At 41.3% G+C, this 12,470-nt stretch overlaps 1 protein-coding gene across 1 annotated transcript in view; it reads right to left on the reverse strand.

Annotated features, from left to right (window-relative positions):
• Positions 1-12,470, reverse strand: part of ano11 (anoctamin 11) — a 49,132-nt gene that overhangs the window by 24,714 nt on the left and 11,948 nt on the right. Inside the window, exons 8-13 of the mRNA XM_059951949.1 lie at positions 10,782-10,892; positions 10,379-10,544; positions 4,373-4,463; positions 3,380-3,476; positions 2,288-2,431; positions 1,034-1,171 (exon numbers count right to left, since the gene is read on the reverse strand). Of these exons, the coding sequence (XP_059807932.1) occupies positions 1,034-1,171; positions 2,288-2,431; positions 3,380-3,476; positions 4,373-4,463; positions 10,379-10,544; positions 10,782-10,892 (747 nt within the window). The remainder of the gene's footprint in view (positions 1-1,033; positions 1,172-2,287; positions 2,432-3,379; positions 3,477-4,372; positions 4,464-10,378; positions 10,545-10,781; positions 10,893-12,470) is intronic.

Consider the following 12,470-nt stretch of genomic DNA (forward strand, 5'->3'; position numbering starts at 1 on the left):
TCCAGGTTGCTGTCTGAGACAGCTAATCTCCATGCTGCTGTCTGAGGCAGCTAATATCCATGCTGCTGTCTGAGACAGCTAATATCCATGCTGCTGTCTGAGACAGCTAATCTCCATGCTGCTGTCTGAGACAGCTAATATCCAGGCTGTTATCTGAGACAGCTAATATCCATGCTGCTGTCTGAGACAGCTAATCTCCATGCTGCTGTCTGAGACAGCTAATATCCATGCTGCTGTCTGAGACAGCTAATCTCCATGCTGCTGTCTGAGACAGCTAATATCCAGGCTGCTGTCTGAGACAGCTAATCTCCATGCTGCTGTCTGAGACAGCTAATATCCAGGCTGTTATCTGAGACAGCTAATATCCATGCTGCTGTCTGAGACAGCTAATATCCATGCTGTTATCTGAGACAGCTAATCTCCATGCTGCTGTCTGAGACAGCTAATATCCATGCTGCTGTCTGAGACAGCTAATATCCATGCTGTTATCTGAGACAGCTAATATCCATGCTGCTGTCTGAGACAGCTAATATCCATGCTGCTATCTGAGGCAGCTAATATCCATGCTGCTATCTGAGGCAGCTAATATCCATGCTGCTATCTGAGGCAGCTAATCTCCATGCTGCTATCTGAGGCAGCTTCTTCACATACTGATGCTAGACCAGGCTTTGGTTAGGGGTTGGTTTTGCTGCTGATAATCTAGACCAGGGGTCCCCAACGTGGGTTTCACAGACCCCTTGGTTAATGGTAGGGGTCCATGGCACAAAAAGGTTGGAAACCCCTGCTCCAGAGAGAGCCCACTTCCACTACATGGAACCACATGGGCTGCTATGATTTCATTTCTGTTTCCAAGGGTTACTTAGTCCAGATACTCACCAGTTTCTTTTCTCTGCACAAAATATCCAGAACATCAGGAGAATTTCTACAGTTGGATATGAAAGCTGTAATTCTGCATTGATCGTCATGAACCTAGATCAGCTGCATGCTCTTAGTGGCAAGAACGCGCCAATGCAAATAAAATCTATCTTCTCACCATAACTATTATAACCATGGACCCCGTGATGATGCGGGACATACGATCTTTCTCAGGAAAGTACGGCTCCTTGATCCCAGTGACTGGATTCTGTTCCATTCTTGGTGCCATTGCGGCAAACTCAGGCCGAGGGCGCTCCTGTAGGAAAACAACTCGATTAGGTCTCATTGCTCGCAACAATAGTGAGACCACACCTGGAGTATTGTGTTCAGTTTTGGTCCCCAAATTTGAGGAAGGACATTCGTGCTATTGAATTTAAGGGATTTGGTGAGAAGGCAGGAATGGGGTACTGATTGTGGATGATCAACCATGATCAGATTGAATGGCAGTGCAGATTCGAAGGGCTGAATGGCCTACTCCTGCATCTATTGTCTATTCTCTAATATCTGGTAACATCCTCCTTTCTTTCACCCTGTTATTAGAACACAGTGCCATTAGTTTTTAAAAGCACTGAATACTTCAACAAATGCTTCATAAGATCATAGTATCAATTGTGGCCCAAACCATGTTTTAATATATAGAAGGATCATAAGACCTAACAGAACAATATCAACCAATAACTAATCATTTTCAAGCAACTACGTGCCAATTATATTGGACACAAGGGAGAGATATCCAGTTCTTCCTTCTTGTATTAGAAACCCTAGTGAAGATGAATCTCCACACAACAGAATCCTCTCCTACCTCCTCAACACATCAGTTCCCTGGCCCAGGGATGAGTTGAAGGTAAAATGTCAAAAATCAGAGAGATGCCCACTTGTTCCTATCACCTGCTTGATATCATACAGATTTTCTGTTGGGATGAGCTATAAAAAGGCCTGGAGTAACTGTGGACCATCATCTTGTTTAGGAACTTACTTGGGACTGTATCTCCAGAATACAATGGTCAGATTGCATCACCTTACAGAAAATTTATCTCAAGAAAAAAATATCTTATTCACACAATGTGGTTGTCCACCCCTTTTGCTATGATGTTGTAAGGTTAAGACGTATAACAGGGCTCAGGAGCACAGTAATTTCCAACAGGCCCTGTGCACAGGCCTTTTGCATCGTCTTTCTCTTTGCATTACTTTTGTGCTGTCACCTCATTGTTCAAATTCAACATATTGAAAGTTGGCTGTGAGTTTACACTCACAGGAAATGTTGAAATCTTATGTTACCTTCCCAGAATTGGATAATTAAGTTTTCAAGTAATTTTGATCCGTAACAGACAAAAATAGATTAGATTTGAGATTAAATTCACTGACACCTCACCTCATCCTCTTCAAAGTTCATGCAGTCCCAGTGATGTGCCAGAGTAGCATTCTTCCGTTTCCAGTACTCCAGGAAGGTCACGGCCCAGAAAGACATGAAGATGCTAAAGAAGACTGTGCCTGGATGGTCAAAAAGATAACCCAGCTGCAGGAAGGGACAATATAACAGCAAAAGATAAGTCAACATTATGGTAATTCCACTGGGAACATTAGTGTTTAGAAAATACATCTTGTGCTCATTATTGAAATATGCTCTATTAATTAATATAAACATCTTCACCACAGATACAGTTAAACAGGATGAGGCTCTTATCTCCAGAAAGGAAAAGGCTGAGGGATAATTTAAAATGAAATTCACCAGAGGTTTATATATCTACTTAGTGGTTAGAATGTGGAACTTGCTACTATAGGCAAGTGTTATCGCTACATTAGTTAAGTAGAAGAGGAAGAGAATAGGAAGATATTGTGATAGGGTTAGATGAGGCAGAAAGACAGCAGTCTGCATGGTGCACAAACTGCCACTGGCCACATGATCTGTTTCTGAATATGGCCTTATCTATATACTGGTGCATATAGGACCCTGTCATTTTTAGTAAGTTGAAAGCCCAAATTGACATCAATGAGTGAGAAAGCAATGTCTTTCATGTTCCCTTTCTCTCCCTGTGTGAAAGAGCAACTTCCAGGTCTTACATGTTATAATGTCGAGTCTGCTTCTGCTGTGAGAAGGTTCTGAGGACTATGGATAAGATAATTCTCAGGCTTAGCCACGAAAAGTAACGTATCAAGTTGGAGAGGTTAAAAGAGCTGCTCCTGCTCCCATACTCCACACTAATTGCTGCTTTCGTTATCAGACGTCCCTCTCGACTGATGTCTCTATACCTCGAGATTTTGTTACCATAGGTGTGCAAAGCTCTGAGACTTGCACTATTCAGAAGATAGTAACTTACATTAGAGCTAAAGTGTCTTTCATTTAATTAACCCATATGCAATTTCAGAAACAAGTTGTTGCATGACCACAGGTATCATTGTATAAACAGACACACACACACACACGCACATACACACAATGTCATCACCGTGTTTGGAGACGTACTTTAGCCATAGAACAGATCTCAGAGATATTCCAGGTGTCACAGGTATTACAGAGGGGACACATGAGGTACTGGGTGCTGACGTTGCAAATCTGCTCTCTGCAACAAGAGAAACATGTGATCACACACTGATCAGTACATTCTCGCTGTAAATTCTGCACCTGCTTGCTTACGGGTAACACCTTCTGAATTCTTCACTTCCCCACATTTTTCTTCTCCTTCCACTCCCTCCCCCCCACTAAACCTTGTCCCCTTCCATCCTCTCCCCATGTTTCCTTTCATACTTTCTGAACCCTGTGAATTGAACTGAAATGGCACTTGTCTTAACAGCCTGGCAATCTCAAGCTACTGGCCAATCAGGATCTGCAAGATTAGACAGGTGTTTACCTGACTGTGGTGCTCATTCAGCCACTTCCTTATCCTATGTGCACACAAACAACACAACTGGGCTTTCTAGATAATGCTCAGAGTAGCAAAAGAATCTAGTCTTCAATTCCCCAGCTCAGGAGGATTCAGTCTAGTTGCCCATAACAAGATCAACCAACCTAGAGTTATCTAGGGATTCTGGAGTGTTCCAGGTCTATTTGACGTTGTTCTGTAGTTCTCCACTACGTTAGCAGATAGAACTTCCTTGTACTCCTACTCTATTTGTACAATACTGTCTCTTGGTTTGCAGAATCTGGTGGTCCAGTACATTCAAACCAATTTTCATTTCATCGTGTTACCTTTATGACATCAGTAATGCTAAGTTTACAGTTAATAGCAATGTTTTGTATTTGTCAGTAAATGGTGTTCACATTGTCTGTTTAGTGATAACTTCATTTGCTATATCACACACACTCACCGTAATTATGTTTCAACCTCAAGATCTTCATCAAAGTTCATGAAAAGGCCCAGTATGCTTTATAAACTGAGTCATATCAAAGCTGATCTAAAAGCCTGGTTATCCTTTCCCATACTCTAATAACTACAAGGTCTTTGGCCAACTGACTTACGCCGACTTGTTTGTATTCATTGACATCAACCCAGAGATGAAAACAAATGTTCCAACCAGAGCAGCAGGGAGAAGCCAAGCAGTGTAAAAACCTGCAGAAAAAAAGGGCAAGAGATTCCATGGACAACTTAAAATGAGATAAACTTCATAACAGTACCATTATCAGATCATCAATATGATTATTTTAGGTTGTAGTACTGTCTGGTGTTGGTGGTCAATGCATCTATGCTTCCCTGTTGGATACTGATAATGTAAGACCCCTTGTTTAATGCAACAGGTGGCATGGGAGTTCTGTTGCCTTGGTTACAGCAAGGACTAGGCCTCAAGCTGCAGGCTTGTCTGTTGATGCAGTCCAGGAGAGAGATGGCAGAGACAATGTAGCATGACGTCCATGCTTGGTTGGGGGCTGGCCCCGCCCATCGGTGCTGCCCTCCAGTGTTGGATCGGTGGAATGACAGGCTGTATTGCAGTGGCTGCGCACTGCCTGGTATCTGTACAATCACGATCTTGGACTATATGTTTTCTTTTGCGTGATTATGGTTTTCTTTGCTCGCTATTTTGAGTTGCTGTGTGTGTTTTGCACCTTGGCCCCAGAGGAACACATTTCATTCGTATGTATTCATGTATGGTTGAATGATAATTAAACTTGAATTTGATTTGATTTGATCTAAAGTTGCTCACTACCACCAGTGCAACCATTTCCCCACAGCTGCAACAACCGTACTTGTCCAAAGCTTTCAGAGAAAGGAAAAGCCATCAAGTTTGCTATTCAGATATGCTATACTACTGTACAAATCAAGAAATAAGGGCTTGTCAGAAACATTAGCATCAGGTAGGAGGTACAGAAGCCTGAAGGCACACACTCAATGATTCAGGAACAGTTTCTTCCCCTCTGCCATCTGATTTCTGAATGGACGTTGAACCCTTGAACACTACCTCACTACTTATGTATTATTTCTGTTTCTACACTACTTATTAAATTCAACTATAAAATATATATATAATGTAATTTGCAGATTTTATATATTATTATGCATTACATTGTACTGCTGCCGCAAAGTTAACAAATTTTATGACATACGCCGATGATATTAAACCAGATTCTGATTCTTATGTAATGCAGTAATCATTCTGTATATTGGACAAATTAAAAAGATAAATGTAGCCTTCAGGACAAATCCATAGAGCATTTTCAGGATGATTTCTTGGAGCAGTATGTTGATGGACAACAAGGAGCAGGCTATTTTACACCTGGCATTGTGTAATGAGACAGGATTAATGAATGATCTCAGCATAAAGGACTTCGAGGAAAGAACAATCAGAGTTTAGTTTGAGGGTGAAAAACATGAGACCGCAGATGCTGGAATCTGGAGCAACAATCAACCTGCTGGAGGAACACAACACATCAAATATCTGATGCTGCTTGATCCGCTTTGCTGCTTAAGGCTGAGAAATATGGGTCGGAAACCAGTGCGCTAAATTTAAATAAAAGCATGGTATCAGGGCAGACTTGGCCAAGGTGGGTGGGAAATATTTAAAGGGTGAAATGGCAGATCACCATTAGCAAAGAAGAATGGAAATTATCCACAATACAGCAGCAAAATATTAAAACGCTCATAAGAAAGAGGAGGACTGATTCTGACAGAAAACTTGTATGTAATATCAAATCAAACAGTAAAAGGAAGAGAGTGTTTGAGTTACGTCTGGAATGTCAAGAGCAGGGGTTCTCAACCTTTCTTATGCCATGGACCAATACCATTATACAAGGGGTCCATGGACCCCAGGTTGGGAACCCCTGGTTTAGAGAGTGAGGCTGGGGAATTAAAATTGGAAAATAAGGAAATGGCAGGTTTACTGAACTAATTTTTTTGCATCAGTCTTCACCTTAGAAGACATTGCGAATATCCCAATGATAACAAAAGGGCTAGTTTCAAATTCCATCAAAGACTTGCAGAAGTCTCAGTTACGAAGGACAATGGCAGACAAATCAGCAAACAGCAAATGACTAGGGTCAGCACTCAACGGTTTTAAAAAGAAGTGACAGCAGGGATAACGCAGCCATTGGTTAAAGCTTTTCAAAGCTGACTGAATTCCAGGAGAGTATGCGTAAATTGGACAACAACCAATGTGATGGTACCCCAGAGAGTTGTAAACACTGGATCAGTGCCAGTACTTAAGATGTAGTAGATAATTTTTTGAACAAGTGGAGAAATAAGGGTTAGAGGTAGCACAGAGGAGCTGAAATCTGGTACAAATCACCCATGATGATATTGAAGGGTGGGGCAGTTAGGGAGACATACTCCTGCTTGGATTTTCTCCTGTTTTGGTATCAAATTGAAAGAAAAGGCAAACATTGTTCCAAAGATTATTGGTAGGCTGCAGAATTGGGCTATCTTTAGAAAACGGCAGAGTTTGACAAAAGAAAAACATTAAGGGGAATAAAATAGAGCAAGCAATATAAAATTAGATTGTTAAGAGTTTCTGGAGTATGTGAAAAGCAGTGAATGTAAGGACTGGTCCCCTAGAGGACAAAGATGGAAAATAAAGTAATGGGAAATGGAGAAATAGGATGATTATAATTAATTATTTTGAAAGTATTTTCATAGAAGTAAAGACTGAAAACATATCAATTATAGATAGATGATCATGCTGCAGTATGGAGGGAGGAACACAAAACAACCTCTAATACAAGCAATTGACCTGAGTTTTAAAGGCTCAAAGGAAGTAGAAGTGGAAATTCTGTGTTCATTATTTAAAATTTACCAAATTTTACTGGATTCTGGAGGACTGGAAAACCACAAACTGTACACTTCTATTCAAGAAAGGAGAAAGGTAGAAGCTAGGAAACTATAGGTGAGTTAGCCAAACTATTTGGAATCTAATAGTTAGCCAAACTATTTGGAATCTATTATTAAGGAATTAATAACAAAACATCAAGATATTCATAAGAATATCAAGCATAGTCAGCACAGTTTTATCAGAGGGGAGCAGCATTTGACAAATTTGCTCATGTTCTTCGAGGATATAGCAAACTGGTTGGATAAAGGGCAAGCAGTCGATATGGTGTGCTTAGATTTCCAGAAGGCATTAGGTTGGGTGCCACATAAAAGAGAGAAATGGTAAGTCCAATGAGCTGCTGAGTGTATGTTCATGCTCTTCTGCTGCTGTAACCCATCCATTTCAAGGTTTGATGTGTTGTGCACTCAGAGATGCTCCTTTTGTATCACGGGATCACTTTCCTCTCAGCTTGAACCAGTCTGGCCATTCTCCTCTGACTTCTCTCATTAACAACACATTTTCGCCCACAGAACTACCACTCACTGGATGTTTTTATTTTGTTTTTCGCACCATTCTCTGTAACCCCTAGAGACTATTGTGCATGAAAATCCCAGGGAATCAGCAATTTTTGAGATACCCAAACCACCCCGGTCTGGCACCAACAGCCAATCCATGGTCAAAGATCACACTTCTTCCCCATGCTGATGCTTGGTCTAAACAACAACTGAACCTCCTGACCACCTTTGCATGCTTTACTGCATTGAGTTGCTGCCACATGCATTAACAATAAGGCATATGTAATAAAATGGCCACTGAGTGTATACAGTCCTAACCAGGGTAGGTAACTAACCTATAGAAAACAGAATTGCGGTGAGCAGGTCATTTTCAAATTGGCAATCAGTAACAAACAGGGTGCCACTGTACCAGAGCTAGGGTTTCAACAACTTATAATCTATATTAGTGACTTGGTTGAAGGGTCCAAGTGTTCAGAAAAAATAAATTTGCTGACAAGGCAAAAATAAGTGAGTTAGAAAGTTGTGAAGGGCTTGCAATAAGGTAGAGATACGTAGCAAGTGAGTGAGCAAGAAGTTGGTTGATGGAAAATATGGTAAGAAAATGTGAGGTTATTCACTTTGGAAGAAAAAAATTAACAAGCAAATTATTAGTTACAAGGAGTGAGATGACCAAGTGTTCCAGGACAGGGGAATCTGGAGGATACGTTACATGAAATGCAAAAGGTTTGGCATGGAAATAAAGTTTAGAAGGTTAATGGAATGTTAGTCTATATTACCAGAGGAATTGAACATAAAAGTTAGGAAGTTTGGTTACAAATTTACTGGCAGAATTGCACATGGAATACCCCGTACAATTCTGGTTTCAATATTTAAGGTATATATATGCACTTGGGTGGCAGGGTGGAAATACGCCTGTACCAAAGGAGCCCTTCCTTCCACTAGCCTGCAGATCACCCTTGGGCAAGGTGTAGCATGTGCTTAGCCCCACATTCAGGGTCATGTGAAGCCATGGGAGCAGGTGATGAGTGGTTGTATGAGCAGCCGGTGCATCTCACACGTCCTGGTTATGTGACCACTGATGCCAGACACACAATCTCCAAAGAGTATTGATAATGGCTGGGTCACCCATCTTGTAAAGGCACTGGCCAGAAGAAGGCAATGACACACCATTCTGTAGAAAAATCTGCCAAGATCAATCATGGTCACCATGATTGCTTACGACATACAACACGGCACATGATGATGATGTACGCACTGGAGGCAGTAAGGGGAGTTTCACTAGGTTGATTCCCGGGATGAAGAATTTGATGAATGAGGAAAGGTTGAGCAGATTTCACAGTGAGAAGAATGAGAGGTGATCTTACAAGAGGGACAATAGAGAGAATATTTTCCTTGTGAGGGTATTTAGAATACAGAGCATAGGAGGTGTAGACGATGAGGAGATTCTTCACTCAGAGGGTCACAAATCTTTCTTCACTATCTGAGAGATTAATGGAAATGGAATCACTGAACAAGGCAAACTGATGAGGATTTAAACAAAGGGAGTCGTAAGGGGGGAGCTTATGGGAAGAGTGAGAAAGTGGTACAGAGAAGATTGGATCAAAGATGATCTTTTTGAATGGCGGAGCAGGCTCAAGAGCTGATTAGTCTAATACTCCAGGAAAGAAAATCGTGGCCATCTGTGATTCAGAGGAAGCACAAGGCAAACTTGCATGGCAAGCCTTATCCCTCACTATTACCCCAATCCCTTTCCATTTCCTTCTCACTTTCTCACTCTATCTATCCCTTTTCTTCAGCACTGCATCTCTCTCTCTCTCTCTCTCTCTCTCTCTCACACACACACACACACACACACACACACACACACACACACATAATTATCTGAATGATAAGCCAGAGGCAATAAGATTTGAAAGAATGTGTATTGTTGCAGGTTCAGTCATGAATATCTTCCACAGCACTGTCAATGCTGTCAATGTCACACAGAAGTTCACTGTTTGTGGCAGTGGAAATACTAATTTGAATTAAATTGTCTCAGTTTATTCTTTATAAAAAAGAATTTATTACTGAAATTGCACCTTTCTCTGTTGAGAATTCAGAGAGGAAGCTTCAATCCTATTGTTAGTTATAGGCCACATCATTAAGTTCTGGTCATCACAATACAGGATGAATGTGAAGGCTTTGGAGAGGGTACATACAAGGTTTATCAGTATGCCTGAGTTAGAGGGCATGCACTATGATGAAAGGTTAGTCAAGCTTAGATTGTTTCTCTGGGGCAGCAGAGGCTGAGGGGAGACCTGATAGCAGTTTATAAGATTATGAAAGGCATAGATAGAGTAGACACCTGGTGAATTTTTCCCAGGGGTCAAAATATCTAACATTAGAGGGTATGTGTTTAAGGTGAGAAGTTGCAAATTCTAGTTAGATGTACGGGGTAAGTTTTTTTTTACACAGAGACTGATGAGTGCCTAGTTTGTGCTCCCAGTGGTGGTAGTGGAGACAAACTCCTTAGAGGTATTTATGAGGCTCTTAGATAGGCTCATGAATGTACAGAGAATGAAGGAACATGGACCTCATGTAGGCAGAAGGGACTTTGTTAATTCGGCGTTTAACGACCAGTTCATTTAGCACAACATCGTTGGCCAAAGGGCTTGTTTGCGTGTTGTACTGTTTTTGTGTTCTGTGTTCCATAAACCACAGAATAAGGAACTCACCCAGCCAAGCAAAGTAAATGGCAATCTTTTCTCCAAAGTACTCTCTGATGTGATCAAGTGGTTGATACTTGTACCATTTGGACCAGCGAGCCCAATACTTATACAGAATTTGTCGTGGGTTCAGATCTTCTGGAAGCACTTCATACTCCGGCAATTCAAACGGGCCCTACACAAAGAAGCAATACAGCAGGAGTCACCGCACAAAGAGGCCATCAGTGAAAAACCAAACAGATGTTTTCAGTACAGTAGCTGGGAGCAGGGGAATGAGTGGAAGAAAAATGATATGGCTTCATTCCAGCATGCAGTTGGCAGTCGGCTACTTGCCAGACACTATCAGATCCCTTGGCATCTACTTAATAAGACAATTTAATACATATATTTGCATTATCCCCCTGACTGTTACCTCATGGAGTGGAAAGGCTGAAGCAAAGACTCTTTCATTTAGCAAGCGATCAATTCCAATTTCTGCTCTTTTTCTTTTTCCATAGATTGTTGTAGCTAGAATTTCGTACACCTGAAACACAGAGTGATCATGCAAGTCACATTCAGATCACAGCACTGGATGGATCTTTCCAATGTTCTCTAATACTCCAATGCAACCCTATGAAATGTCCCAACAAATATATATGGTTACGTCAGCCCAGATTTCTAGCTTCCACTGTCAGTGCATTGTGAAACCGTTAAATGCTGAAATCCAGAACTTGCTGTCAGCCGCTCTTGGCTTCTTCTAACCCTTTCCAGAATAACCTGCAGAAGTCAGTGATGCCACAGGAGCTGAACATATTTACAGATTATTCTTACTGGAGATATAGAAAATATTATGCACTTCTGCATGAGCTGTAAATGTTTTAAATAGCATACTAATCTATAATTTGGGTGGCAGGGTGGAGATGCATCTCTACCAAAGGAGGCGTGAGGCACTCCATCCCACCACTATCCTGCAGGTCACCCTAGGGCAAGGTGTAGCACCTGCTTAGCCACCTCCCCCCACCCCCCCCCCCCCCCAGATCAGGGTCACATGAAGCCATGGGAGCAGGTGGTGGATGGTCATGTAAGCAGCTGGTGAATATCACAAACCCTGGTTATGCGACCACTAACGCCAGGCAGACAATTTTTGAAGAATTGATAATGGCTGGAGTCACACATCTTGTATAGACACTGCCCAGAAGGCAATGGCAAACCACTTCAAGAACAATCATGGTTAAAGACCATGATTGCCCACGTCATACAACACGGCACACAATGACGATGATGAATCTATAGTTACTGCTATGCAACATCCCTAGTCCTAAAGGCAATTTTATATATATACAATAGTTTCATACTAACTTTTAAAAATAAAGACTTTTAAATAGACAGAAAACATTAGTTTTTAAAAGCTTTTTAAAGCTAATATTTCCACTTCTACCTTAATCGTGTGTATACTCTTTTATTTCAAATTCTGTAAAATGGTTATAATGTTTATTAAAAGAATTATGCTTTTTACTTCTGGTTGCTGTTCTTGGGTCTAGACCTCTTCATATCTGACAGCACAATTAGGACATCACTAGATCTGTGTAAATCCGTACAGCCACCTTCCGTTGTGGTCAATATATGCAGTGATATCACAGCAGACTGCTAAACCCAAACCATGCTCCTCCGTCTGAGCTTTCCACCCAATGACCCAAAATAATTCCATTCCATCACATAGCATGGTGATACCTCCAATCAATTCCAAGAAAGGTGATTTACAGTACTTGCATTCATATCACGTCATCTGCCAATGCCCTCTGCATTGAGTGGGGATGTTACACAACTGCTCAGCAACTGACTGCTCCCTTTCACATTCCCTCACTGGTGTCTCAGGTTCATTTCTATGTTACTTCTGTAATGTTCATTCATCCCAATCTCTGGCAGCCCAATGACCATCAGGTAGTCTCTCTCAAACAGGAAGAAGTTACAGAAATACATTTTAACAAGTAATTTAACAGAAAACAAGAGTCCTTTGCAAGAGACCACTGAGATAGGTTTGAAGCCATTCACTCACTTCCTCACCATTCATCAGTTCTTTTGCTCATCACTGATGTGTCCAGCCCAGTGCTTCACTGGCCCT

The sequence above is a fragment of the Hypanus sabinus genome, chromosome 27 (genome assembly GCF_030144855.1).
Source record: "Hypanus sabinus isolate sHypSab1 chromosome 27, sHypSab1.hap1, whole genome shotgun sequence".
NCBI classification, from domain to species: Eukaryota; Metazoa; Chordata; class Chondrichthyes; order Myliobatiformes; family Dasyatidae; genus Hypanus; species Hypanus sabinus.